The sequence below is a fragment of the Phaenicophaeus curvirostris genome, chromosome 23, assembly GCF_032191515.1.
Source record: "Phaenicophaeus curvirostris isolate KB17595 chromosome 23, BPBGC_Pcur_1.0, whole genome shotgun sequence".
NCBI classification, from domain to species: domain Eukaryota; kingdom Metazoa; phylum Chordata; class Aves; order Cuculiformes; family Cuculidae; genus Phaenicophaeus; species Phaenicophaeus curvirostris.
In genome coordinates, this window is record NC_091414.1 from 2654018 (window position 1) to 2681688 (window position 27671).

The 27671-nt window shown below is 52.1% G+C and overlaps 1 protein-coding gene across 2 annotated transcripts; it reads left to right on the plus strand.

The window, feature by feature from the left end:
* Positions 1 to 16882: 16882 nt before the first annotated feature.
* On the plus strand, positions 16883 to 27362 carry ZC3H12A (zinc finger CCCH-type containing 12A). 2 transcript variants are annotated; one of them, XM_069875359.1, is made up of 6 exons: positions 16883 to 16993; positions 18454 to 18948; positions 22297 to 22436; positions 23215 to 23449; positions 24139 to 24245; positions 24352 to 27362. In XM_069875359.1, the coding sequence occupies exons 2-6, from the start codon at positions 18491 to 18493 to the stop codon at positions 25374 to 25376; spliced, it is 1965 nt and encodes a 654-aa protein (XP_069731460.1). In that variant the 5' UTR covers positions 16883 to 16993; positions 18454 to 18490; the 3' UTR covers positions 25377 to 27362. The 2 variants fall into 2 exon arrangements, with proteins under 2 accessions (XP_069731460.1, XP_069731459.1); XM_069875358.1 differs by having other exon boundaries at positions 16906 to 16993; positions 18448 to 18948.
* The last annotated feature ends 309 nt before the right edge of the window (positions 27363 to 27671 follow it).

Genomic DNA, 27671 nt, shown 5'->3' on the forward strand with positions numbered 1-27671 from the left:
GTCAGGATGCTGGGATGGCAGGGTACCGAGGGACCAGGATGCTGGAGGGCAGGTGCTGTCTGGCTCCCCACCACCAGGTCTGCAGAAGGATGCTTTGAGTGCATCGAGCCACCCCTTGCTGCTCTTCCACTCCCTTAGAGCAAATCCCTGAGTGACACCGAGGTGGTGTAGGGGACACCAGGCTGGTAGAAAAGCTACAGTAAAGAGGCAGGAGAGTTGTAAGTAGTTTTAAAAGATATTTAAGGCTTTGCATAACTTTCTTATTACAGGTGGGAACTAATATTGAAAATGTTCTTCCTGGGCTATTCTCACGTGGAAGGAATTGCTGCAGGTAAGAAACCAAACAGCATATTAAAACCAAAATCCATTCTCATCATCCTCTCTCACATCCCATCTCCCTTCCCAGGGCACCTCCTCTCCTTCCTTCACCTGGCAACGAGCAGTTTGGCTCTGGTTACATAGGACAAACATTGAAGTCAGGAGCTGTGAGACCAGTGAGACGGACGGGTGGGATGTCCCCCCTCACCCCGACGCTCCATCCTGCTGCGCGGGGCGGGGATCAGTCTGGGCTGATTTACTTTAGATTTGAGCTGGCAGTAAATTGCAAAACATGAATCATCTTGACGCAGACGCTCCTGAGATGGATTACCTGGCTTGGCAGCTTGTTCCTCTCATTCCACAGGCTTGCTTTCTTCTTTCAGAGAAACATTTCATTTCCCAGACACAGGAGGGTTCTCACTCCATGCCCTGGCACGTCTGGGAGCCCCATGCTGCTTTCCAGCTGCTCCCACGGCCGAGCTGGACCACGGCTGCCAGAGCCCTTGGACAATTCCAGACTGGATGGCTGGGAGCTGGCTTTCTCCTCCAAACTCAAGCCTGGGGCTCCCCCCTTTCCTCTGGCACCTCCAGACTGTCAGTCCTAAAGAGCTTTGGGCTGAAATAGTGGGTTCACCAAACAGCTCCTCAGCACAGCTCTTTCCCATCTCTTCCTTGTAGAAATCACCTCTTGTTTCAACACAAGCTGCAAGCTCCTGCTTGGGACAGGACTGCTGCTGCCTCTCACTAACAAGGTTCCTCCTCCATCAGTCGTTCTGAGGAACTCAGAGCTGGAAGCGCAGTAACGCTCCATATTTTATTGACCAGGCAGAGGGTTTCTCTCTCACAGCAATCTCTGCTGCTCCAGCAAAGGGCAGCGCGCCCGACATCAATGCTGGATCGCTCACTTGTGTGATGCTCACAGCCCCTGCTCTGGCCCAACATGGCTAAATCACTGGTTAAATACATCCAGACACCTTTCCATCTTAAAGAATTCAGCACTTCACCCCATAAATTACGTGTGAAACAGGCAAATAAGCCCCAGCACCTTTTGCAGTGATTGCAGCAATCAAGAGTCCAGCTCAGACATGCTCCCAGGGACTGTAAATCTTCAACTCTGCAGGCACAGCCCCCAGCTTGATGACGAGTCATTAGCCTTAATTCCACCTCTTCCTCTCTTTTAAGACAGTTCATTTGAAGCCCCCCATAGTGATACCAGCCGAGCCAGCAATCAGCACAGGGTGCCAGCAGCATCACTGCCCTTCTGCTCCTGCTCAGCCGCCTTCTTCCTCTCTGTCTCCTTTTTGTCTCCAGCTTAAATTCTGCTGGAACTCATTTTTTTTGTTGGTGGGAGGGGATTTAGAAGCAGAGGGATATCTGGGGAAGAAAGCAGCACCCTCCCGAAGGGTCTCCAGGGGGTTGCAGGTACATGGGAACCAACCTCTCTCACTCCTCACAGCATCCAAGCTTTGACTTAGGACTTTCCCAGCTCTCCCTTGAAGCTGGCATTCCCAGGCATTATCTTTTCCCTAACGTTTCCCCCTCATCCATGGGTCTCAGAAGCCCCACGTGAGGGACATGGGGTAGGATGCAGGTTTATTTGCATTGATTTTTTTAAGACGTGGTGAATTTTTGAGAGCCACATTGCTTCCTCTCCTCCTCCCCATCCCTTTCTCCAGCTCCCTTTGAACAAATCGTTCCTTTTGCAGAGTCCCGTTGTTTAATTTTGCCGAGTGCTGAGTTTCAACCTCTTGTTAATTGGTTTTGCCCGTCTTTGTGCATTCCGTTAAATGAGAAAGTGCCACACATAAAATTTTAATTTTGAAAGCCGCCTTGTTTGTTTTATATTGAAATTACCCACGCCACGCCGGCCTGCAGAAAGAGACGCTTTCTCGTTTCATTAAAAACTCTTTGTGATGATAAAAAGCAGCAGAAATGAGATAAAGAGTGGTGTTTCCTTAAAGACACATGAAAGTGAGAGAGATAAATCCTGTGTATTGCAGGGGATCAAATCCAAGGCTGCAAAGCAGCGATACCAGGGAGGAGGTTGGGCTGTGACCAGCAGTGTTGTGCACCGATAGCTCCTCTCCCAGGATGATGCAGGCTTTGCTTGGCATGGTGTCCACCATCCATCCGCTGCTTCGACCCACTGCAAAGCACCAAGGAGACCGTTGTCTCCAGCCATGCCTCTGGAAGCAGAAGTGCTGGTGAAGAGAGACTGATGTGAGGGCACCCAGTGAAGCCTGTGGAGGGATGGTGCCGTGAAACCATCACCACAGCCTCAGGTCAGCCCCAAATTTGAGCTGGTATTGCACGGGTGAGGGGGAAAGTTTGCTCCTTGTGAAGTTAAGGCCAGGTTGGATGGGGCTTTGAGCAACTTGATCCAGTGGGAGGCGTCCCTGCCCGTGGCAGGAGGTGGAACTGGGTGGGCTTTAAGGTCCCTTCCAACTGTTCCATGATTCTCTATTTCTACAAAGTGGGACCAGCACTGTCTTCTCCAAGCCTGACTTTTCAGACCTGGTCTGTGAGCACCCACAGATTATTTAACCACCTTTTCAGGAAGATCCTTCAGGAGGAACTAAGCCATCACCACCCCAGCCTGGTTGCTCTCTACCAGTGGCTGGTCATGCCACACTCTCCGTCCTCACCCTCATTGCTGTCCCTTGCCCTGGAGCAGACGTTCTGAGATTTGGGTGCAAGGGAACCAGACAAGGTTCCTGAGCCCTGGGAATCATTCACTGAGCTGGTAGGGTTTTAGTGCTCCCACGTTTATTCTGCTGAACAGGATCTAGAAACCAGTGCAAACAAAGGACAAATTTCCAGCTTCACTCTTGATTGCTTCCCTTCTTTTTTTTGCCTCATCCCGTAACATCAAAGCGAGTGTTTTTCTTCTTGATTTTCAATATTCTGTAGCGGTTGCTGAATTGCTATTCAGCTTTGCTGAATTTTTCCACCCACTGCTATTTTAAAGGTCATTTAATTATTATTACAAAGAATTACAGAAAGATAGAGAATTGTCTAAATGCCTTAAGCTGCAACAGGTTATTAGCATGGATTTTTTTTTTTTTATAGTCGTGTTAAATGGATTAGCGTTTGCCGCTTTGCATTGAGAAGCTCAGAAATCTTCACATCCAATTGTGTTGTTTTGGTGATGGTTCCATGGCAGCAGGAGCTGAAGCGATGATGTTCAGCCCTTCAGAAGAGATTTCTTTATGGATTTCAAGCTGGATATAGTAGGGAAAGAACAACCCCCTGCACCACAACAGGTGAGGGGTTGACCTGCTGGACAGCAGCTCTGAAGAGGAGGATGTAGGGGTTGTGGTGGACAGCAAGACAACCATGAGCCAGCTCCTCCCGCTCTGCTCTGCCCTAGGAAGGTCCCAGCTGGAGTCCTGGTTCCAGTTCTGGGCTCCCCAGCTCCAGAAAGACAAGGAAGGACAGCAGGGAGCCCAGCTGGGGCCACAGAGTTGAGGAGGGCACTGGAGCATCTCTCTCAGGAGGAGAGGCTGGGAGTCCTGGGTCTGTCCAGCCTGGAGAGGAGCAAACAGAGAGAGGATCCCATCAATGCTGATCAATATCTGATGAGTGGGAGGCAGGAGGAGGGGGCCAGACTCTGCTCAGTGGTGCCCAGGGACAGGATGAGGGGAACTGGGCACAAACTGGAGCCTGGAAAGAACCTGAGGAAAAACTTTCCTGCGTGGGTGATGAAGCCCTGGAACCAGGAGAGAGCGGAGTCTCCTTTCTCCATAGAGACGGAACTGGACAGGCTTTAAGGTCCCTTCCAACGCCAACTATTCTATGATTCTAGGATTCTAGGGTTCCGAGATTTTAGGATTCTGGGATTCTAGGATTCTAGGATTTCGAGGTTCTAGGATTCTGGGATTCCAGGATTCTGGAATTCTGGGATCCATGCCCTGTAGAAGCCCCAAGGATGCCCCATTCCCCACCCCTCCCAGCCGGCTTTGGCGAGCTCCGGGAAGGCTGCGGGGACTGGCAGAGGCTGCCCAGGGAGGGCGTTGAGTCCCCTTCCCTGGAGGGGTTTAAGGGACGGGTGGATGAGGTGCTGAGGGATATGGTTTAGTGTTTGATGGGAACGGTTGGACTCGATGATCCGGTGGGTCTCTTCCAACCTGGTTATTCTGTGATTCTGTGATTCTGTGACTGCAGAGCCCGGCGCATCCTCTAGGTGGGAGCCTGGGAGCAGGAACGGGCACCGAGCCTCGAGCAGCCCCGGGCTGGGTCCGTACCGATCTTCTCGCCCTCCTCTCCGCACCCCGGGCTCTCCCGAGCCACCATCCTCAAAGGACAGGGCTGTCCAGGTTGGGGATGACGCTCCAGCTTTGAAATCCTTCTTCATTCCTAGGAAGTGTGGGTTGAGAAGGCAGCGAGGTGGATTGAAAACCAGCTGGATGGCTGAGCTCCAAGAGGTGGGATCAGGGGTGTAGAGTCTGGTCAGCAGCCCATGGCCAGTGATGCTCTCCAGGGCCAGTACTGGGCACAGCCTTGTTCAATCACTAGGTTGAAAAAGACCTTTGAGATCATCAAACCCCGCCACACCTGTCCGCTACTATATTGAGCAGTTCATCTACCATATTTTCACACCTCCAGGGATGGTGACTCAACAACCTACCTCCCTGGGCAGACTCTGCCAGTGCCTGAGAACTCCTTTGGTGAAGAAATTTTTCCTAATGTCCAATCTGAACCACCCCTGGTGCAACTTCAGCCCATTCCCTCTCATCCTGTCCCCTGTCCCTTGGGAGAAGAGCCCAGCTCCCTCCTCTCCACAACCTCCTTTCAGGGAGTTGGAGAGAGCAATGAGGTCTCCCCTCAGCCTCCTCTTCTCCAGGCTAAACAACCCCAGGTCCCTGAGCTGCTCCTTGTAAGACTTGTTCTCCAGCCCCTTCACCAGCTTTGTTGCTCTTATCATCATCGACATCTTCATCAACGACCTGGATGAGAGGATGAAGTGTATTCTTAGCACATTTGCTGATGACACAAAGCTGGGAGGAGTGATGATCCACCATCCAACAAGACCTGGACAGACTGGAGAGCTGAGTAGAGCTCATCAAGCTCAAGACAGACAAGTGCAGATTTGTCTTCTGCTCTAAACAATGGGAAGTTGTTGATATTTACCATACAGAGAACTCAAGAAAAGAAAATATTTGCATTTCTATACATAGGAGAGGAGAGACAAGCCCAGAAATACAGCATACATTTGCATTAACTTCACCCTAGCCTCTCAATAACTAGTTCCTTGTATCATATCACCCTTTTCATCCAAAATGTTCATTCCACAAAGCTAAGGACGAGCAATCAGAAAGTCTGGACTGAATTGTAAAGCCTTGTTCAGTCCTCTAGGTGGAAGGCTGAGAGAACAAACCTAATTATTAGAAAGAGAGAGTTTGTCCCAAAGAGCAGAACTGAAAGTGCAATGACTTCTTGAATTCAGATGTGAATCAGGCGTGTGGGTCTGGTGGACATTGTCAAAGGCTTGTGAGCTCTTAACTGAAATAGCTTGGCCACCAGCCCTCAGAACCCACATGCTGATCCTGAGCCTCCTGAGACTTCTGCTCCAAATGCTGTTTTGCAATAAATGCATCATTCCTTTTGTACAGGGTTGTGTAAAAGTGGAAAGACAGGCTGGGGCTCGGCTGTGCGCGCCCACTGCAGGACTGAACAGACCAGGATCAGCGGAAAGAGTCGCTGCCCATGGCAGGGGGGTCGGAACTAGATGGGCTTTAAGGTCCCTTCCAAGCCAACCTATTCTATGAGTCTGATTCTATACTGAGGGCTGCACAGTGCAGGAGGCAACAGGGTCCAAACCACCTGCTGCAGCATCCTGAGCGCGATGCTGTGCCAGGAGGAGCCTGGATGCTACAAAACCCCGCAGCCCCCAGGAGCAGCCCAAATCCAGCGCAGCCAGAAGTTGCTCGAGCTCCACATCATCAAATCCAGTGCAGCCAGAAGTTGCTCTAGCTCCCCATCATCAAATCCAGTGCAGCCAGAAGTTGCTCCAGCTCCACATCATCGCGGCACTCCTCGCACTGGGGAAATCCCCAGGCAAAGGTAGTGAAAGCTCGGTCTTGCCCCATGGAGCTCCAAGAAGTGGAGGGCGAGGCCACCCGTGTTTGCACTTCTGCCTTGTGTGCGTTGCACAACTGCTGCCAGGTGTGCAAAACACGGAGCTGCCCTCCCAGAGCAGCTCAGCCCTTGCCTGCGCTCGTGGCCACCTGCCAAACACCGGGAATGAGTTTCCCACTGATCCGCGGGCCGGTTAACACCTTCTCTCCATTTAACCTGAGCAGGTAGGAAACCACCTCTGGGCCCCTGCCCGCTGGCTGTGCCGGTGGCCACGCTGACACAGGCTGAGTCACATCAGATTGGCAAACGGCGCGGCTCACGCTGCCACTGACATCATGGGAGCCACGAGGGGAGAGCTGTGCAGTCTGTTTGTCTTTCTGCCCCGGTGACACACATCCGTCTCGTGGGAGGGCTCTGGGGCAGCCAACGCTGTCCCACATTGCGCAGGCAGGCAGCGGGGCAGCGACACAGCCCCGATGGCAAAACCCCAGCCCCCCAGATCTGGGGGCTGCTCTGACCTCGCCGTCCTGGCCAGGAGAAGGAGGAAATGAGAGTTTCCTGACCGGCAAAGTGTGCTCAGCTCAGCGCCTGGCAGAGCTGGAGATCCCTTTCCATGCACTAACTGGAGTGTGGAGAGAGGCAGCTCATGTCCCCAGAGGCTCACTTAGCACAAGAGGTCCCAGAGCTGTTGTTGAGGAGATAACCCTTTGGGTTTGACTTCAGGGAGATTCCTTCCCTGACCTCCTGGGTGCCCAGAGCAGACACTCCTGCCTGGGAATATTTTGGAAGTGATTCCTAGATAGAATCATAGAATCACCAGCTTGGAAAAAACCCATCAGATCATCGAGCCAAACCATTCCCATCAATCATTAAACCATGTCCCTCAGCACCTCATCCACCCGTCCCTCAAACCCCTCCAGGGAAGTTGACTCAACCCCCTCCCTGGGCAGCCTCTGCCACTGCCCAATGACCCTTTCTGTGAATTTTTTTTCCTAATGTTCAGCCTGAACCTCCCCTGGTGGAGCTTGAGGCCATTCCCTCTCGTCCTGTCCCCTGTCCCTTGGGAGAAGAGCCCAGCTCCCTCCTCTCCACAACCTCCTTTCAGGGAGTTGCAGAGAGCAATGAGGTCTCCCCTCAGCCTCCTCTTCTCCAGGCTAAACACCCCCAGCTCTCTCAGACGCTCCTCTTGTTCTCCAGCCCCTTCCCCAGCTTCATTGCTCTTCTCTGGACTCGCTCCAGAGCCTCAACATCCTTCTTGTGGACAGGGGCCCAGAACTGAACACAGGATTCGAGCAGTGGTCTCTCCAGTGCCGAGTACAGAGAGGGAGAAGAACCTCCCTGGCCCTGCTGGATGGACAGTCTTCTTCCCAGTAACACTCTTGCTCCATGGTGGCACCACCAGTGTGTGAAGCCACTTGGGAGCTGGCACTGGTGCTCTGATTTGGGGTAGAGGAGAGCCCAGGCTCGCGTAGCAGCTGCTCCTCTGTTTCTCCATCCTGCTGCAAGAAGCCAGAGCTGCCAGGTGAGAGCACATCCCCGTGACTCAGGGAGATGTTCGTGCTCTCAGGGCTGGAAACGCGACAACAAACCACAGAGCAGACAGCACGAGGATGTGTGTCCTGGTGCTCAGGAAGCGTTTGACACTTCTGGCTTTTACTACGTGTCTCCATTCATTTCAGAGACGTGCCTGGAGATGACTGGAAGCTCTGAGCCATGACACTGCGCTGTCGCAGGGCTTCGCTGTGAAATCAGCCTCGCTGGGTGGCTCGTTCCCAGCCTGCGTGCTGAGCTGGGAACCTGCATGACAGAAGCCCCTGATGGACACGCCGCAGCAGGCACCAGGGCTCTCCCTCAAGACCTTGCTGAGATCTCAGTCCTGGGTGGTTTGGAAAGCTTTGTCCTCTTGCCCCAACATGTGCAGGGCACAGGGAAAGAGCAAACACATCTCCCTTCTCCCCGCAGGGTGAGGGGCATCCCTGGCTCCTGGGGGCTGGGGCTCCAGAGATGTAGCTGTGCCATCTCCGCTCTGCGTGCCCAGAACGTAGGCATGGTAAGATCTGCATCTTATCTTGGGGTGGTGGGGAGGTGGTGGAGTCCCCATCCCTGGAGGTGTTTTTAAAGCCAGGCAGACAAGGTGCTCAGGGATGGTTTAGCAGTGGACAGGTACAGTTGGACTCAGTGATCTCAAAGGTCTTTTCCAACCAAATGATTCTATGGTTCTACGATCTTCTGCTCTGAAGTCCACTCCCTAGGTTCCTCTGCCATCCCTGGAGGGGAAAAGCAGGAGAACTCCCAGCACTGCTTCCCTCAGCTCACTTGCTTTTAGCTCCTTAGAACAAAACCTGTCTGCATCCCAGATGGATGTGACTTCTCAAGAGGTATTTGCTCAGCAATAGGCATAAATCCACTGCTCTTCACATCGCTCCGGGTGGGATAAAATATTCTGTGTCTGTCTATTTAAACATCTTATGTTAATACCATGAAATGTTTGTTCAACTTATATTATTCTTTCAGCTCCGAAGCAGTAAACGCTCCCAGGCATGTCAGGGTACAGCAAATCCACGGCTACAGATGCTGCATCTAAATAAAACTCAGGCGGAGTGGGCAGGGATATTCCTGAAGGAGGGGACAGATGATATTTTCCAGCAGTGGGGCCATGGCTGGGAAGGGCTTATCAAAACAGTAAATAGCTGCTGTCACAGACACTTGCGTAACTGCTTGGGTTTCCCCATCGTTATTAGTTTAGGCTGTTGCTTCTCTCTGCTTTGGTAAAGAGAAGGTAACCAGTAAGGAGTGCTGGTTGGAGAAGGAGAGGGTGCTACCTGATTGCCAGTGCTCTGGGGGCTCTGTTAAATACAAGGGGCTCACAGCAGGTGGAATCATCCCAAGATTGAGTCTCTGATGCATCCCAGGCAGGAGAAGTAGGACCGATCCTCATTGGTTTTGTGGGGGAATCTCTTTCCCAGGCCCAGAAAGCCCCTTCCCTGCTGCCAGGATGGTCAGCGAGAGGGTTTCTTGGGAGGTGTCTGATGCCAGCCGTGGTTTGTGCCTTGCTGGGGTGCAGTTTTACCTCTCATGGAAGACCACAGCACTAGGGTGAGACAGGATTCATTTCACATCCCTCTTTGCAGGGTACCCACCTCCCCATCTGGGCTGCACAGCCCTTGGGTGTAGTCTCTGCACCTTCAACCCTCAACAATAACAGATTTATAGTCAAAAAGACCTTGGAAGGATGGCTCTTTTCCTTGAAGGAAGCGCAAGAGAAAAATAAAGTAGCCAGGGTGTGCCTGATCCATCTGTCACTGAGGAAATAAGTCCATCCTCCTATAACTTAATGCCATTATTCACTGGGACCAAAGGCAGAGATCAAGGCTGCTTACGTGGAGTGGTACCTAAGGCTGTGTTTTGTCAGACACACAGGCAGGCGCAGTGACAGCCAAATAAATCACTCTGTCGCGATCCCTCGGGAGCATGTGCTGTCCTCCAAGAGCAAGGGATTGTCTCCGAAACGTGTCTGCTCTGCAAGGAGCCCTCCAGCTACGTGGGGAGTAAGTTACTGGCAGAGGGCGTACAAGGATCTCCTTAAAAGCCAGGAAATAAGTTCAAGAGAGAATATTTCAGAGAAAAATCAGCCAGTTTGCCTGTAGCTGCAAAGGAATCCCATACTTGTGGATTAAGGTGGCACTGGGAAGAGAGCTAGTGCTGTGACAAGTGCTGTGGGGGCACAGGCTCAAACCGTGACTCTGAGTTCTGCTAATCCTTGTTTAGCTTCCCCTCTAGTTCTCCTTGGCCACATTTAACCTTTTTTTTTTTTTTTGAGAACACTTGAGCTGCTTTTTCTCCCTCTGAATCACCCTTTGAGTACTTCAAGGGGGCTACAAGTAAGCTGGGAAGGGGTTCTTTATCAAGGAGGTCAGCAACAGGATGAGGGGGGACAGTTTTCAATGGAAAGAGGGGAGATTGGGATGAGATTTTAGGAAGAAATATTTCACTGTGAGGGTGGTGAGGCCCTGGCCCAGGTTGTTCCATCCCTGGATGTGTTGGATGGGGCTTGAAGCCAGGTTGGATGGGGCTTGGAGCCCCTGATCCAGTGGGAGGTGTCCCTGACCATGGCAGGGGTGGAACTCGGTGGTCTTTGAGGTCCCTTCCAACCCAAACTGTTCTACGATTCTATCATTCTAGGGCACGAGGCACCAGGGCCAGGAGGCCAGGAACGCTGATCTGACACGTGTACCAAGAAGCAGAACTAGCCTGCAAGCAGGAGGGACCTTCCCACTGATGCTTCAGCTGGGCACGCTTCCAAACCAGAGCGATGCATCAGCTGACGGGTTCTCACTCTGGCAACCAGCTATGATGCTGCCATCAGAGATGTCTTTATTGAAGCGAGCAAGAGAAGCAGATGGTCTCGCAGTCAGCATCTCCATAAATGTGAGTGGTTGCAGCTATAAAAGCAAACTGCTATAAAGGGATGTTGCTAAGCTTTCCTTCCAGCATTATTGCTCCACTTTTCCTCATGAGGCACGGTGACCCTCTTCCAAAGAACAGGCATAAATCATCACTTATTTTTTCCTTTAATTCCTGGATGTGCTGAGTATTGTGTAATAAATTATGCCGCTTGCTGTAGAAGATAAGTCAGACATTGCTCTGCCAGCCTTTTGAATCCCAATGGTGCAGGTGATGGGAGAATTCAGTTAATCTTCCTGGCATTGTTCGCATCACCCAGGAACATGTTGGTAAATGCAGTGAGATGAGCTACTAGGCTACTCTGCAGATGAGCAGGGGATTTTATGATGCCAAAGCCGTCAGGAACACACAGATCCCAGCCAGTCCCAGTCTCAGCCCTTGTCAGGCAGCCAGTCCCAGCCTCTCCCAGAGAGTTCAAGCTCTGAGCAGGCACAGGTACCTGCCCCTCATTACTCGGGGCTTGTCTACACACCATGCTTCTGAAAGCTAAACTGGAGTAACTAAATCTGAACTGGATTAAAAAGCCCTAAAATTCTGCATAAAACTCTCATTCAGAACTGAAGTGGCCTTAATTCAGTTTAATTTACTCCCAAACGCTACTAAATAAGGCCATTTAAATTGTCCTTAATTAGCAGAAGTGGTCCCGTATAGGCATTTCTAGATGAGGTTTAATTAGCCCATTTTTAAAGGCAAGTTAGCTGCCTTCAGCTTCGCTAGGTTGACAAGCCAGGTCCCAGCCCGTTTGCTGACGAAGCTTCTGATGGAGACCGGCTAGTGATGGTTTTGTAGCCCTGGCAGCTCTTCCCAAGGAACCAGCGTGAGGCCAGCTCCCTCCTCATCAGCAGATAATCAGATCCTCGAACAGCACCTATTCCGACTCTGCTAAATGTATGAGATGAAAGGCTTAGCCAGAGGATGAGCTCTTCCTTTCAAATCTGGGACATGAAAGTGGTAATCCCTGGAAAAATCCCTAGGAAAAGGTCATGCCAGGATTTCAAAGAACATGTTCATGAGCAAGGAACCAGGCTGGAGGGAACGCTTGCGTTGAGTCAGCAGGGAACTGGAAGGAGATGGAGGATGGGTAAGGACAGAGCCCATCTCTGCGACACGGATGTTGCCCCTGAAGGCTTTTATCCCTCATTTTGCTTACTAGAAGCCTCAATTTGGGAAGAGAGCCCCTTCAGCAGCATGAGGGGTGCTGCTGGCTGCCGTCGATGTCTAGCCCCGCACAGCTGGATTCGCCCTGCGCTCTAGCATCTGGCCTTGCCTGCCCGCTGCCTCCCCCTCGTTTGCACAAGTTCCTCCCTAGGAAAGACCCGGCACATGCGTGCGCTGCAGGGGGATTTCCAACCCTTTCCTGTGGGTGCAGCCGTCTTACAGATGGACGGAGGCACGAGCATCGCTCAGCAGCCCAGAAGTACTAGAGCAGAGAAGGGACAAGGCGGCCACCCCGCTGCTGTCTTAGCGTTGCCTCCTGCCCAACCCACCTCTCCCCAGTCCCAAAAAAGCCCCACAGGCATCAGGACTGCGGTTCCCCAACACCATCCAACCCCACCAGCCCTGCAGAACAAACATCTGATGGCTATGAGGTGAGATCTTGACCTCTGGTGCACAACACAACATCTCAGCGGTGCAAGACGCCTTTCCCAAAACCAAGTGGTGTTTGCTGGCACCTGGACATGGAAGCAGGGTGGGCAAGGCATAAAGTGCTTCTGCAAAAACCCATGGAGGTTCTGAGGACCCTTAGGAAATCCATTACATGGTTCTTGGCATGTTTCGGATAGATTTGGTGCTATTTAGGCTCCTCTGGATATGGGTCCCTCCCTCCTTTCAGCCAGATTCTCTGTTGTGCAGCTCTTCCAGCATTCCCCGCTTCAGGACAACTCACTGCTCCAAACCAAATGATAATGGGCTGCTGCGGTCACAGTTTTCTGCAGAACGTTGTTCCCCAGGCAGCAGCTTTACTGAAATCCTGCTGAATGTGAGAGCCCTGGGTGAGCTGAGAGGGGCCAAGACCTCCGGATGCATTGGGAAGGAGCAGGAGGGCAGCTAGCTGCTGGAAACCACCACACAGGAGGTGCAGCACGAGCTCCAGGGCAGAGATGTCACTGTCCCTGTGTCCCTGAAGACACTCCAGGTTCGTTTGCACAAAGAATTGAGCCATGGTCCCTCCATGTCTGTGATGCAGAGAGGGGCAGATCAATACACTTTCAAATCACACCAGTTAATCATAGAATCATGGAATGGTTTGGGTTGGAAGGGACCTCAAAGCCCATCCAGTTCCATCCCTGCCATGGGCAGGGACACCTCCCACTGGATCAGGGGCTCCCAGCCCCATCCAACCTGGCCTTGAACCCCTCCAGGGATGGGGCAGCCACCATTGCTCTGGGCAACCTGGGCCAGGGTCTCCGCATCCTCACAGGAAAACATTTCTCCCTAAGATCTCATCTCAATCTTAAATGAGAGTTTCTTGCCTTGGAAGCCACAAGGAGTCTTTCCCAGGCTGTTGGCATTGGCACTGTGGGACAGCTCTGCTCTTCCAGCCCCTCGCCCCCTGCAAGGGATCCTTCCCGAGCCCTGGGGAAGAAACAGACTCCCACCTTGTGCTTTTGCATCAGTGATCCTAGCAGAAGCTTTGTTCTGGAAATCTTCGTATCCTCAGAAGCTGCAACCTCTGCAACAGCCCTCGCGATACCAAAAAACTGAAGCAAACTTTCTCTTCAAAGCAATTTGCCAATGCACATACAAGAAAAAGGTAACCCTTGGGCGTTTCGAGGTGTGGCCAGCATAGGACCCCTTTGACTTTCAGGGTGGAGAAGCCAACAGACCCTCACCCTTATCCTGGTTTCTCATTTTAGCAGATCAAAACAGGCAGCATGCGGTTGCTGTCGCTGCTCTCACTTTACATCCAGCTTTGTGGCTCTTACTAGAGGTATTTCCTATAAAAAGCACATCTGTGGCCATGCTTTTTGGTGCAATAGGCTTCAGCCTGGAAGCAAAAGCACACAAACAATGCTAAATTCATGCTGACTGGAGTAGATTCCAAGGGAAAGAAGAGTTGGGAAAGCACCTACTTAAGTACTGACTAAGGATATTATCACTGATCTGAATCTAGCCTCTGTGTGTGTGTTGCTGTTGAGTACACAGTGCGGTTTCAGACATGGCCAGAGACAAGAAAAAATGATTGTTTCAGGGTAACCACAAGGAAGATGAATGCAAATGTATTCCTGTAACCGGGAGATTTCCCTTGCTCTTAAGTTGGGCTCTGCTACATGGCCTCGGGGAAGCAAATTTGCAACTACCTTCATTAAATTGTTTAGGAATGATAAATCAGAAGCCAGAGACGTAAGATTTTTGCACATTGTGCAATGTTAATCCGATTCCTGCAGCTGCGCACAGTCTGCAAGGGTGGCTTGAGCGAACAGTCAGGGTACTGGTGGCCGATACATCCTTCTCGTCAGCTCTTATCTCCAGAAGCCCACATTGATAAGCTTCCACCAGATGAATTGCAGCCACCTGCATCACACGGGGACCAGAGAGGTGCGAGCCATGTGTCCGACTCCAGCCTGGGTGGGCTCTGCTGGCATAGAAAGAGCCACAACAGCAGGAGACCACACTCTACCATGTCCATCCACCTCGGATGCTGTGTCCAAGGTATAAGTGCAGCTTGTACAGGGCTTAAAATACAGAAAGCACCTTTGCTGGTGTGCCTGGAGCTTGTGGTTGTGCATTCACATGTCCCTAAAGCTTGCCTACAGCTTCTGCTCGGCTGAGACAGCCGCGGTGTGTTCTCAGTGGCTCCTTGGTGACCACAAGGCTGCTCTGCCCATAGGACAAGACACCAGCCTCTTCCCTCTGTCCCATTCCCCTCCCTTTCCAGTTTTTCTTGCAGGCCTCCTCTGCTTTCCAACTGGGTGCTGAGTGTGCTGGGGATGGAGTGATGATCCCTGATAGCTCTAGGGCCAAAGCCTGGTCTTTAACATGATGAGGGGCAGCAGGATGGTACCACCTTACCCCTCAGACCGGCTAGGGGACACATTCTCTGTCTCAGGAAGCATACATTTCGGAGCTCAGCAACTCTGCTACCCTTTAAAATCTACCTTTGATGGTGAGGGAAGGAAAAAAGAACCAGGGCTGGAGGTTGAGTGGCTGATCCAGCTGAAGACCACACTACCATGCTCTCATGAGGTTTTGCCACATCCCCACTCTGCTCGTATCCTGCATTTGTCCCCTGCCTCCCAACAGGGAGCAAGGTCTGTCCCAGGAGGAGATCAGGAAGCAGAAGGGAGCGTTTTTCTAAGGAGCATGGCTTGTCGGGGCAGATCTGCCCTTGTTGCAACACGACTGGCATGAACCTCGGGAGCTCGTGGCAGGGTCTGCTCCAGTGGTGGGGCTGGAACTGAGACCAAGGGGCTGGGGAACAGTGGGGCTGGAACAGGACGAAGGGGACCAAGGTGGTGGGGAAGGAACAGGACTGGGGAGCTGGAGATGTTGCAGGGGATGGCCATGGGGCAGGTGGTGGGCAATGGGGATGGAGCAGTCCATATTGCTCTCTCCAACTACCTGAAAGGAGCTTTTGGAGAGGAGGGAGCTGGGCTCTTCTCCCAAGTGACAGGGGACAGGACGAGAGGGAATGGCCTCAAGCTCCACCAGGGGAGGTTCATACTATATATCAGAAAGAAATTTTTCACAGAAAGGGTCATTGGGCACTGGCAGAGGCTGCCTGGGGAGGTGGTGGAGTCCTCATCCCTGTAGGTGTTTAAAAGACAGGTAGACGAGGTGCTGAGGGATATGGTTTAGTGATGATAGGAATGGTTGGGCTCGATGATCCGATGGGTCTTTTCCAAGCTGGTGATTCTACGAAAGGGGGTGACCAGTGGTCTGAAGTGGAGCAGAGGGACACCACGGGGTGGGGATGGAGCAGGAGGAGACCAGGGGGCTGGGATGAAAAAGGGGGAGACTGGAGGGCTGAGATGGAGCAGGGGGAGACAAGGAGGCTGGGGAGAAGCAGGAGGAGACCGGGGGAGGCTGAGATGGAACAGGGAGAGATGAGGAGGCTGGGATGGAGCAGGGGAGACTGGGAGTGGGGTTAGAGCATGGGGAGACAGGAAGGTTGGGATGAAAAAGGGGTAGACCAGGGGGGCTGGGGAGGACTGGGGGGGACCGGGGGGACTGGGGAGGAGCAGGGGGAGACCAGAGGGTGGGGATGGAGCATGGAGAGACTGGGGGGGGGGGGCTGGGATGAAAAAGAGGGAGACGAAGGGGCTGGGATGCAGCAGGGGGAGACCAGGGGGCTGGGGAGAAGCAGGGGGAGACCAGGGAACTGGGATAAAAAAGAGGGAGACTGGAGGACTGGGATGGAGCAGGGGGAGACCAGGGGGCTGGGATGGAGCATGGGGAGACCGGGGGGACTGGGGAGGAGCAGGGGGAGACTGGGGGGACTGGAAAGGAGCGGGGGGGGGGGGACCGGGGAGGAGCAGGGAGAGACTGAGGGGACTGGGGAGGAGCAGGGGGAGACTGGGGGGACTGGGATGGAGCAGGGGGAGACGGGGAGGAGTGGGGGGAGACTGGGGGGACTGGGGAGGAGCAGGGGGAGACTGGGGAGGAGCGGGGGGAGACTGGGGGGACTGGAGAGGAGCAGGGGGAGACTGGAGGGGGCTGGGAGGAACAGGGGGAGACTGGAGGGGGCTGGGGAGGAGCAGGGGGAGACTGGGGAGGAGGAGGGGGAGACTGGGGGGACTGGGGAGGAGCAGGGGGAGACTGGGGGGACTGGAGAAGAGGAGGGGGAGACTGGGGGGCTGGGATGGAGCAGGGGGGTGCTGGGGAGGCTGGGATGGAGCAGGGGGAGACTGGGGGGACTGGGGAGGAGCAGGGGGAGACCGGGGGGGCTGGGATGGAGCAGGGGGAGACCGGGGGCGCTGGGATGGAGCAGGGGGAGACTGGGGGGCTGGGCTGGAGCAGGGGGCGGCTCGGGGCGGGGCCGGGGCGGGGCGGGAAGCGGTGGCGGCTCCTCCCCGGCCTCCTGCCCTTCCGCCCTGCGCGGCCGCCCCGGCCCCGTATAAAGCGGCGGCGCCGCCCGCCCCGCTCCGGCCCCATGGAGGAGCAGCGGCGGCCCCGGGGAGGCGGCACCGCGGTACGAGAAAGGGGGACGCGGATGGGGGTCCCGTCCTGGGTGGCTTCGGGGCCCCGGGGGTGGGTTGAGGGGGTGTAAGTCTGAGTGGCTTCGGGTTAGAGGCGGGGGGGGGGGGGGGGGGTTGGGGACACGGGATGGGTGGCTTCAGGGCCCCAGGGTTGGGTTGTGGGGTGTAATTCGAGGTGGTTTCGGATTGGAGAGGGGGCGCTGAACAAGTGGCTTTGGATCCCGGGGTGGGGGGTCCTGTCCCGGGTGGTTTTGGGGTCGTGGGAGAGAGCCCGGGTGGCTTTGGATGAGGGGGGACACGTCAAAGGTGGCCTCGGGGCCTGGCGTGGGAGAGATGGGCCCTAGTGGCTTCAGGGCCCCAGGGTTGGGTTGAGGGGTGTAATTCGAGGTGGTTTTGGATTGGAGAGGGGACACTGGACAAGTGGCTTTGGATCCTGGTGTGGGGGATCCTGTTCCGCGTGGTTTTGGGGTCATGGGAGTGAGCCCAGATGGCTTTGGATGAGGGGGGACATGGGAAGGGTGGTATCGAGGCCCTGGGGTGGGGGAGATGGGCCCTAGCGGCTTTGGGGCCCCGGGGTTGGGTTGCGGGGCTGGGGGGGGGGGGGGGGGTGTGCAAGTCCAAGTGGCTTTGGGTTAGATGGGGGGACACGGGATGGGTGGCTTCAGGGCCCCAAGGTTGGGTTGAGGGGTGTAATTCGAGGTGGTTTTGGATTGGAGAGGGGGTGCTGGACAAGTGGCTTTGGATCCTGGGGTGGGGGGTGTCCTGTTCCACGTGGTTTTGGGGTCATGGGAGTGAGCCCAGGTGGCTTTGGACTTGGGGGGGACGTGGGAAGGGTGGTACCGAGGCCCTGGGGTGGGGGAGATGGGCCCTAGTGGCTTTGGGGTTGGGGGTCCCGGGTGGCTCCAGGGTGGACAGGACAGGTGGCTTCAGGAGGAGGGGGTGTCCTGATCCAGATGGCTCCGGGACAGGGGGGCTGTTCTGAAGTGGGTGGCTTCAGGGAAAACGGGGGGTGGAGGGGATTGGGGGGTCCCAGGTTGGGTGGCTTTGGGCCAGAGGGGACAGGATGGGGAGGGAGTCATAGCCTGGGTGGCTTTAGGGTGAGGGAGTAGAGGTACTGGGAATGGGGACAATGAGAGTCCTGCCTTGGATGGCTTTGGACCTGGGAAGGGGGGTGTGGGGGTCCCAGCCAGCATGGTTTTGGGGATGGGGAGGTCCCACCCTGGGTGGCTTCAGGGCCAGAGGGTGGTGGGGGTCCTGACTCGAGTGGCTTTGGGGTAAGAGTTGTCCTAGACTAGGGATTTTTGGGCTGGAAGAGGGAGTCCCAAATGATTTCAGGGCTGGGAAGGGGATAAGAGACCCAAGCCAGGTGTCTCTGGGTCAGAGGAACAAAAGAGGCCCCAGTTTGGGGGCCCGAAGCCACTGTTTAACGCCCCTTCTTGTCCCACAGGTCCAGGGTTTGAGCAGAGGCCGAGAGTCCTCCATGAGGAGCCATGAGTGTGGGCAGCGTCTTCTCTGTCCCGGCCTGGCCTGAGGTGCTGCCGGCCGCCCCGCTGGGAGAGAGGATGAGCAGCAGAGAACCCTGCGAGAGCAGTGGGCTCGGCAACCTGGCCAAAGAAGCGGGGAGCCCTGGGAGGGAGCCCCGCGGCAGTGCCGAGCTCCAGCTGAAGGTGGATTTCTTCCGCAAGCTGGGATACTCCTCAGCAGAGATCCACGTTGTCCTGCAGAAGCTGGGCTTGGATGCCGACACCAACACAGTGCTGGGAGAGCTGGTGAAACATGGCTCCACTGAGCGAGAGGAGACCTCGGCCCCGCTGGAGGCTCCGGAGGCTCCCCTGGTTCCACGTGGAGGGGTAGCCAACAAGACCCCTGCACCCATGCCAGCCCCGGAGGAGACGGAGAGTGACAACCTGAAGCCTATTGTCATCGATGGCAGCAACGTGGCCATGAGGTGTGTTTGGGGGGGCTGGTGGGGCTTGGTGAGGTGCTGGCTGGGCATCACCTCCAGGTATGCCCCACGCTGTGAGCTCCACATTGAAAACCTTGGGGGTTTCTCACCCCAAACAGCCACCGCTGGGTGCCCTGGTAATATTTTCCAAGGTGCTTCAGCAGCACATCTAGCTGTCACGAGGACAAGCATCGCACTTGCAATGCAGCCTCTCCTTCCCGTAGTCTCTGCCAGCCCATAACCAGCGGCCACGGGACTCTGGCGACAGCAGGGGTGCTCCCTGGGAAACAGATGTTTCCTTCTCTTTTCTGGCTTAGGAGAAGGATAACTGAAGATACGTTGTCCTCTTACCTAATGGTTTTATGTAAGTTTCTGTAGCAGGAAGTTGCTCAAGAAATAATTACAGAGTTAATTAGAAGAAGGCTCTGTAATACAGAGCTGTCTCCTGCGTTGGAGACCAGTCTCCAAATTGGATTTTGGTGGAATTTCCTGTGGAGAGGATGGGATGCCAGAGGGCCGCTCTGGTTCACGGTGTCACCAGGCAGGGCTGTGACTTGCCCTCACCACCTCAGGTATTGTGGTGCTGCAGCCTGTGATGCTGCTGAGGGTGGAAGAGTAACTTGGCAGTGTAGGAGCCTTAACATCCACAGAGCTCCAAGAATCTCTGGGTTTGTTGTCTTGATATCCCTGTTTTCACCTGGATTTTTGTTCCCCTGCCCCTGGTGCCACACTCTGAGGTCTGGGCTCCATCGATTGAATGCACTGAGTTTCTAAATTAGCTTTTTTCATTGCAGTTTTTTATCTGTGTTTTAGCTTAGGAGATCTTGCAATGTGTTTGTGTACACAGACCTTCTCCTAAAAGCCCCAGCGCATGGAGCTGCTGCATGCGGCGCCGTAGGCTCTGTCTCTGGTGAAAGTGCTGAGTGGATGTGTTTGCAGGTGTGGTTTTCTCTAAGCCATGGTTGACAGTTCTGAGAATAGGACTGAGAAAAGGTGGGGTTCAGTCTGCTGTGCGACCGATGAACGAAGCCTGCGGGTCCCAGGGCAAATCAGGAATTCTGATGGCAGTGAAACAGGGTTAGAGAGTGAAGGATGTGACCTGGGTGCCTGTGGGGAGCACAGTCCTGTGCCCGCAGCTCTGCGAGGAGGAAAATAGCCCATTGTGAGACCAGAGCTGATAAGTAGAACTCTTGTGGTGAAGTTTACCTTAGATAAGTGCTCGGGCTTAAACAGAATTGGTTGTGTTCTCTGAGTGAGGAGCCTCTTACCCATGAAAGTGATCCCAGAAGGCACAGGAGAGCTCACAGGAGATGTGAGTCAGGGCAGGCCAGGCAGTAACAGCGCTGCTGCTAGTTCCGAGTTTGACATGAGCAGTCTGGCTTTTTTAAGCAATTTGCTAGAAGGGGAATTCCGTTCTGAAACTTCCTGTATTGACGGTGAGATGTTCCCTGCTGATTCATTTGCAGTGTGTACAGCTGCCTCCCTGAACAGCTCTTGACAAACATATGCAAATCATAGTGGAAATTAGCTTTTACTTCCTTCTAAGGGAATTTTTCCTTGGCTGCTGCCAAATCAGATCAGCCCAATTTGCTGCCTTCTGTAGATTTGAGATGGGTAGCAGAGACTCAATCTCTGCTTTTTGCATTTATCTCAAACTGCAGTGACCTGTGGCTCTGCAGCAGAGCCGATCTGACACTAGAAGCAGTGCTTGGAGCATCTTTCTTTTGATTGTTAATGTCGACCTTTCTGTAATTTGAGATTCTTAATGGAGATGCGTTTGGTGTCCTTTTAGGTGTTAATTTTCTTGCTAAATACTTCTAGAATAAGTGGGTTGGGTACAACTGTACCATTTTCAGGGAAGGGTGAGGATGGGAAGAGAAGTTGAGCTTCTTTCTGGCCATACAGTTGTGCTACAGTGCTAGTGCTTCTACTATAGCATATGAAGTAAGGCTGAGAGAACTGAGTTTGTTCAACCTTGAGAAGAGAAGACTTAGGTGAGATCTTATCACCATATACCAGTCCATAAAGGGTGTCTGCCAGGAGGATGGAGACTCCCATTTTATGAGGAGTCACATGGAGAAGACAAGGGGTAATGGAGATAAGTTGCTCCTAGGGAGATTCCGGTTGGATTCCAGAAGATTTCACCATGAGGACAGTTAAACATGGGAATAATCTCCCTGGGGAAGTGGTGGATTCCTCTACACTGGACACTTCTAAAGCTCAGATTAACAGGCCATCCCGTTTAAACTATGGATCACCTAAAAGGTTGGACCGGATGATCGCTGAGGTCCCTTCCAACCTGGTGTTCTGTGATTCTTGGCAAAGTCTCTGCTGGGATACGAGCTCTTCATGGAGGAGTTCACTGGAATACACAGTGGTGGTGGGAGTTGAAATCTCATTCAAATGTAGAGGGGAAGAGTGAGACTTGAGGCAGGGATAGTGCATGGGTGGGGAGAATCTTACGGAACTGAGACCAGTTACCTTCAGTAGAGTGTGTCCTACCAGAGTGTCATCCTGAAATGCAGACCATTGGATCCCCAGAATGACAAACCAGGCTGGAATACAGAAATGGTGAAAGCTTCGCAGAACTCTTACCAAGAGGAGAGCTGATTGCACTGTAGATGCTGGCACTTGTAAAACTGGAGTGGTGGTTTCCGCTTAGAAGTTCTGGAAACTTATTTGTATGACCTTATTGCAGGAATAATTGAGAAGCAGCTTCTTGTGTTGATAATAGTTTCTGACACTGTTGTCAAACTTTGCTCTCAAACTGCCAAGTGCTGTTAAGAGCTTTTACCAGAGACGTTGCTATTTTGTGCAAAGTGCATCTGTAACTGAGTTTTGGGGCCATGATATAATGAAGAAGCATCTTTCCTCGGTGCTGATGTCCTTGAGATAAGAATGCATAAAATGTCTTGTTTTCCTTCACTTATCAGAAGAACTTTACAAGCAAAACACCTGAGAGGGTGCAGATAATGCTGGCAGAGGTCAGTGACCGGCATTAGCTGCCAGAACAGGGCAAAGGGTGTTCAAGTTCATATTGCACTCGGGGCTAGCAATAAATATCTGGAATCCAGAGTTGAAGCAAAAGCTGTTTCAGAGCAGCTGGAACAGTTAGAGCTGCTTTCTCCCTCCCAGTGTGGACTTACTGGTACACTGAGGTGCTAAAAGCAGTAATTTTGTGAAGACCTCTGTGCTGCTATTTGCACAAGATGAACAGTGAGTGCTGATTGTGCTGCTCCTAATGCTGCTTCACTGAAGGTTGTCTGAATTCCTATATTGCTTTGCTTAACAATTGCCTGACTGGTCTGTACATAACCTGAGTATAGAAATCCTTCATTTTCTTCTTTGCAGCCATGGAAACAAAGAGGTCTTCTCCTGCCGAGGCATCCTTCTGGCTGTCCAGTGGTTTTGGGACAGAGGACACAAGGATATTACAGTCTTTGTGCCATCTTGGAGGAAGGAACAGCCACGACCAGATGTACTTATAACAGGTGTGGGAATATGAAAACCAAAAGTAGCTTTTCAGGCTTTCTGCTTTGTCACTTAATGAGCTTGCAAAGTTCTGGCTAGTTAGTAATTAACTTATGAATGGGAGATCTGAGTAGCAGGAGAATCCGGTAAGCTGAGCTGACCAGTGAGAATTAGTCATTAACTTCTACCCCAAGCAAGTTCTTGCCTGGATCAGCTGGAATAATTCAGTGAACAAAGAATGTAATAGTTCTCTGCTTCCTACCTCTCTTTTTTTTATTGTTTGAATTGTTCTCCTCTTTCAGGGACACATCTTTAAAGGTCCCTTCCAACCCAAACCACTCTTCACACTGTGTATTTGCCTCTAATGTATTTGATGCTGGACAGAATTTCTACATGCAAAAAGTTAGTTTGCAGGGGGGTTAGTCAGAGTTATTGAAATCGAGGGGAGTTTGCCCTGAACTTGCAAACAGCTGAGATTAGCTACTCAGAAATCTCTGCGTGTAGCATGGCACTGAAAAAGATATTGGCTTACCAATCTTAAATGAAAGTCACTTTTTGATGTATGCAAGGGACTTGGTGCAGCCTTTCTGGGTGCCTCGAGCCTTCTCGGGTGCCGTGCAGGCTCCATGGCTGGGAATCGGGCTCCTCAGGCAGCCTGACAGGTGGTATTGGAAAAGTGAGAATACAAGCTGAGTTGTGAAGTGAAATGATTTTATATGAATCTTGTTGCTTTATTTATGTTATCTGCACAAAGGCCCTTGTGTTGTGTGAGTGTGTTCACAGTTGTGTTTGTTCTAGACCAGTACATTCTCCGTGACCTTGAAAAGAAGAAAATTCTGGTCTTCACTCCTTCCAGGCGGGTTGGAGGCAAGCGTGTGGTCTGTTATGATGATCGATTCATTGTGAAACTTGCACATGAGTCTGATGGCATCGTGGTTTCTAATGATACCTATCGGGACCTGCAGAATGAGCGTCCTGAGTGGAAGAAATTCATTGAGGAGCGCCTGCTGATGTATTCCTTCGTTAACGACAAGTAGGTTCCCATTCTTTCTCTGATTTTAAAGATCTCTGAGCATGCTGTCTTGTTTTAATGAAGCAAGCAATGCATGAAAAGAGCAGAAGGCTGATATAGAATGGGGAAAAAAAAAAATCCCATGGAGATTCTCTTTGGTAGAAGGAAGTGTGGTGGGAATTGCTGCCCAGCTCTCCTGAGGTACAAAGGCATAAAGAATTGGAGTCATCTTAGCTCATCATGGTTTGGGTCCAGTCCCATCGCTCTACAAGAAAGCTGGAGAAGGACTGTTCACAAAGGGCTTGGAGCGATAGGATGAGAGACAATGGGGATAAACTGGAGAGGGGCAGATTTAGACTAGACATAAGAAGGAATTGCTTCACCATGGGAGTGGGGAGGCCCTGGAACAGGTTGTCCAGGGAAGTTGTGGCTGCCCCATCCCTGGGGGTGTTCAAGGCCAGGCTGGATGGGGCTTGGGCAGCCTGGTCTAGTGGGAGGTGTCCCTGCCCATGGCAGGGGGGTTGGAACTGGATGATCTTTAAGGTCCCTTCCAACCTAAACTATTTTATGCCAATCTTTACTGGAGAGTTGTTGCTGTAATTAAATGAGAAAGCTATTTAGGGCTCAATTAAATGGGAAACTTGTAGGAAAAAATGAAACCCTGACCCAAGGGAGTGAACTGCTCTTGACTGAGATGTAACTTTCTTTAGGTTTATGCCCCCAGATGATCCCTTGGGGCGGCATGGCCCCAGCCTGGATAACTTCCTCAGAAAGAAGCCTATTGTGCCAGAACACAAGCAGCAGCAGTGCCCTTATGGTAAGGCCTGCATTCTGAACATGAAAACTGAGGTGTCTGTGCAAGTGTAATTCATGCACTTGGTAAAAATTTAACTGCTCATTCCATGCTCTGCCTTTCCTTGCAGGAAAGAAATGCACTTACGGAATTAAGTGCAAATTCTACCACCCCGAAAGGATCAATCAGCCTCAGCGCTCGTTAGCTGATGAACTCCGAGCCAATGCAAGGTTGTCTCCTACCAGAAGTACCAGTGCCAAGGAAGAGAAAAAGGGCAGAAGAGGCTCCCAGGCAGAGCTCCTGTGCTCTGTGCCCCCAGAGAGTGATAAAAGCTCTTTGCAGAAGGTCTCTTCAGAGAGGAAATGCTTGGCCCACAAACCAAAGCCCAGTGACATTCCACTTCAGGTCAAAGGCTGTGTGGCAGGCAGTGTCCCTCCTAGCAGTGGGAGCTTCAGGTCCTCTGACAGGTACCAGCAGCCCCACATGGACTCTCTGTCTTATATCTCTCAGGAGCACCTCGACTCAGGCATTGGCTCTCTGGAGAACCAACTGTCTGACATGTGGCCTTACAGAGCTACCAGTCACTGTGATCATTCCCATGCGGATCAGGTGGCGGTCTGCACCTGCGGCAGGCAGAGGCCTGTCTACCCTCATTCTCCCAGCTTAGAGCAAAACAGCCTGGTCTCTTACAAGCACGGTTCCCATAAATCCTCTTCCTCTGGTGCTAGCTTCTTGCAGTATGGCCCTGAGATCTCTCACTCGGGAGCACCTCACTCTTTCTCAGGCTATGGAGTACCCGTACACCCAGCTAACGCTGGGCAATACAGCCTGCCCAGTGAGTATAACCCCCCTCCACCCCATTCTCGCGAATACTGGTCTGAGCCGTACCAGATGGCCCCACCTCAAGTGAGATCTCCCAGCATGCGTGATCCTCGCTCCGTACAGAGAGCCCCGGGGCCAGCGTACGGGGACTCCAGCCAGTGGGCTGTGTCCGACCACTTTGCAGAGGAACGAGCCAACGTGCATGTCAAGCTGTGTGGCATATTCCATCCCCATTTAGTTGATGCTGTGATGAGCCGCTTCCCTCAGCTTCTAGATCCCCAAAGACTCGCTGCAGAGATACTAACGTACAAGTCTCAGAACCCGGGTATTTGAAGCAGGTGCTGAGGGCAGCCAGGCATGTGAAGAGCTTGCGGTGCTGTGTTGTGCTCTGTAGCTGCCGTAGATGCGTTCTGAGGGCACCTTCTTATTCCTTAGCAGTACCAGGCTCCAGTTGGAGCCTGGATACTAGATAGGATATGCTCACAGCAAATTCTGGTCCAGACCTGATGGTGTGCTTGTCTTGGAGAGGCAGCCGAGGGTCCTGGCTGCCCTAGAGAATATTGGAGATCCTCTGGGTGAGGAGCAGAAGAGGCTGCAGCTTCTGAGCAGTATTTATCTTTTAAAGATGCATGGTGTCAGGCACACCCTAAATTCCTGCAGTTCAGAACAGAACGTGACCTTACCCCTCCCATGAGCTTCAGTTTTGAGATGATTTTGTGTATCGTCAGGTGGAGGGATGGAAGATCTTGGGTGGCTGGTGGAAGGTGAGGGGGTGCCAGCTGTGCAGTGGTGTCAGCCTTGTTTGTGAAGGCTGAAAGGCATTGCCAAGGCTGTTCTTAACTCATACCTAAGCCTCTTTTAAGTCCTGACACGCAGATATGTGGAAAAAGTTGGATTATAAATCTAGTATGAAGCTAGGTTTAGCTGACTAATTTGGCTTTATTGGTGCACTCTTTAGTGATGCTTTCCGTACCCCTCCCACTTGCACTTACTTTCCTGAGCTGAGGTAATTCTCCAATATGTAGCACAAGTGCTTAGCCAGCAGCTCAGCTCCCAAAAAGGAGCTAGGAGTGCAATCCTTTCTCAGGATGAGAGGCCTGACGCCGCTCCAAAGCTACAGGCGAGTCGTTGTGTTCGGCATTTGCTGAAAACTGCAGTTGTGGGAACATGTGGCTGACCACACTCGTGATGCTGCTGCAAAGTCTTGACCTTGGCTGGTAACCTGTCTCAGGCTCTTTCTGCACAGCACCCGTGAGGAGGATTTATGATGCTTGTGCCTTTTATCTTCAGACAGCAATAGCTTTGAGCATTCAGTAAACCAGCTGTAGTCATGTCTGGACTGCTGCCAGTCCCCTTCCTGAGGATGCTTTAATATTTTTCTCTAAAGCTCTCACTTTGTCTTCCTTCTTACTAATATTTTCCTGTCCCCTTCAGCTTTGTCAAACTATAGCATCCAAAAAAAGCAGAGTAAGACTTATTTGGTAAGACTGTTCCCTTTCCATCCCCTTTTACTCTGTAGGATGTTTTTTACTGTAGATATTGTAATGGATTCTAAATATGCAAACCCAGTTGCTGTAGTAATTGGTTCTGGTCCTGGGATTTCAGTGTGCTTAGAATGCAAAGATGTTTCTTGCACCTGTGGGCCAGAAGCAGTTGATTCGTTGATACACATTGTATCTGTGGTTTTTGTTACGGTTTGTTTTTTTGTTTTAAATAAGTCCATCTTGTGGTTAAACCAAGGTCCTTGAGTGGCTGATGATGAAGGGCAGAGTGGAACACGGCTGTTTGAGAGCCCTGCTCAGGAATGGCTTTGTCCAACTGCTCTTCCCTCCGAGTGTCCAAGGCGTTGACCTACCCAGACTGGCACCATGTGCCGTAAAACCCACAGGGACACAGGAACCTGTATACCTGGTTAATGAGGATACATTACAAATTAGTAATGTTTCATGTTAGTAAGCAAAATGCTTCTTAAAATTAAGTAACCTGATACTTTGCATATTTGTAAATTACAGGAAAAAATGGTTTTTAATGTTATTGTCCAGCAACTTGCTGCTTGCTGCTGGTTTTAATTAGTAGTGTTCTTGACTCAGCCATTGTGTTACTTGGCACGGTGTGGTTTGGTTTTCTGGTGAAATCCTGATATACGCTGCTTCTCTTGCAATCAGAAAATTAACATTTTATACTCTCGAGCTGCCGTTTTGCTGAACTTTCTGTATTGTTATGCAGTATATGGGCTGTGGACGGATGGAGGCAGCTGTGTGAAAGCCATGGCAAAGGAAGAACTTGTGTTCTATAAATAAAAACTGCTGAGTTGAATTATTTGGTTTCTCTATTGTGGCTTTTTGGAAGACCATTCAACACTTTGGCCGCCTTTCCAGGACAGTCACAAATTCTCTTTCCTCCTTGGGTTTCCCCTGACCATCTGGTATCTCCACAAGCAGTACGATGGCAGCAAGTCTGAGCGCTGCGTGTTGAAGGGTTTAACTGATGCAGTGCAACAGGTCAGGGAAATCAAATAGCTTTGAAGCGCTGTGGTGGTTAAGAGAATATCCAGTGTTGGTTTGGTGTTACTGAAGTGAGTTTATGATGCAGGGGAGGCAGCAGCATGCTGTGTGGCTCTAACAGCAG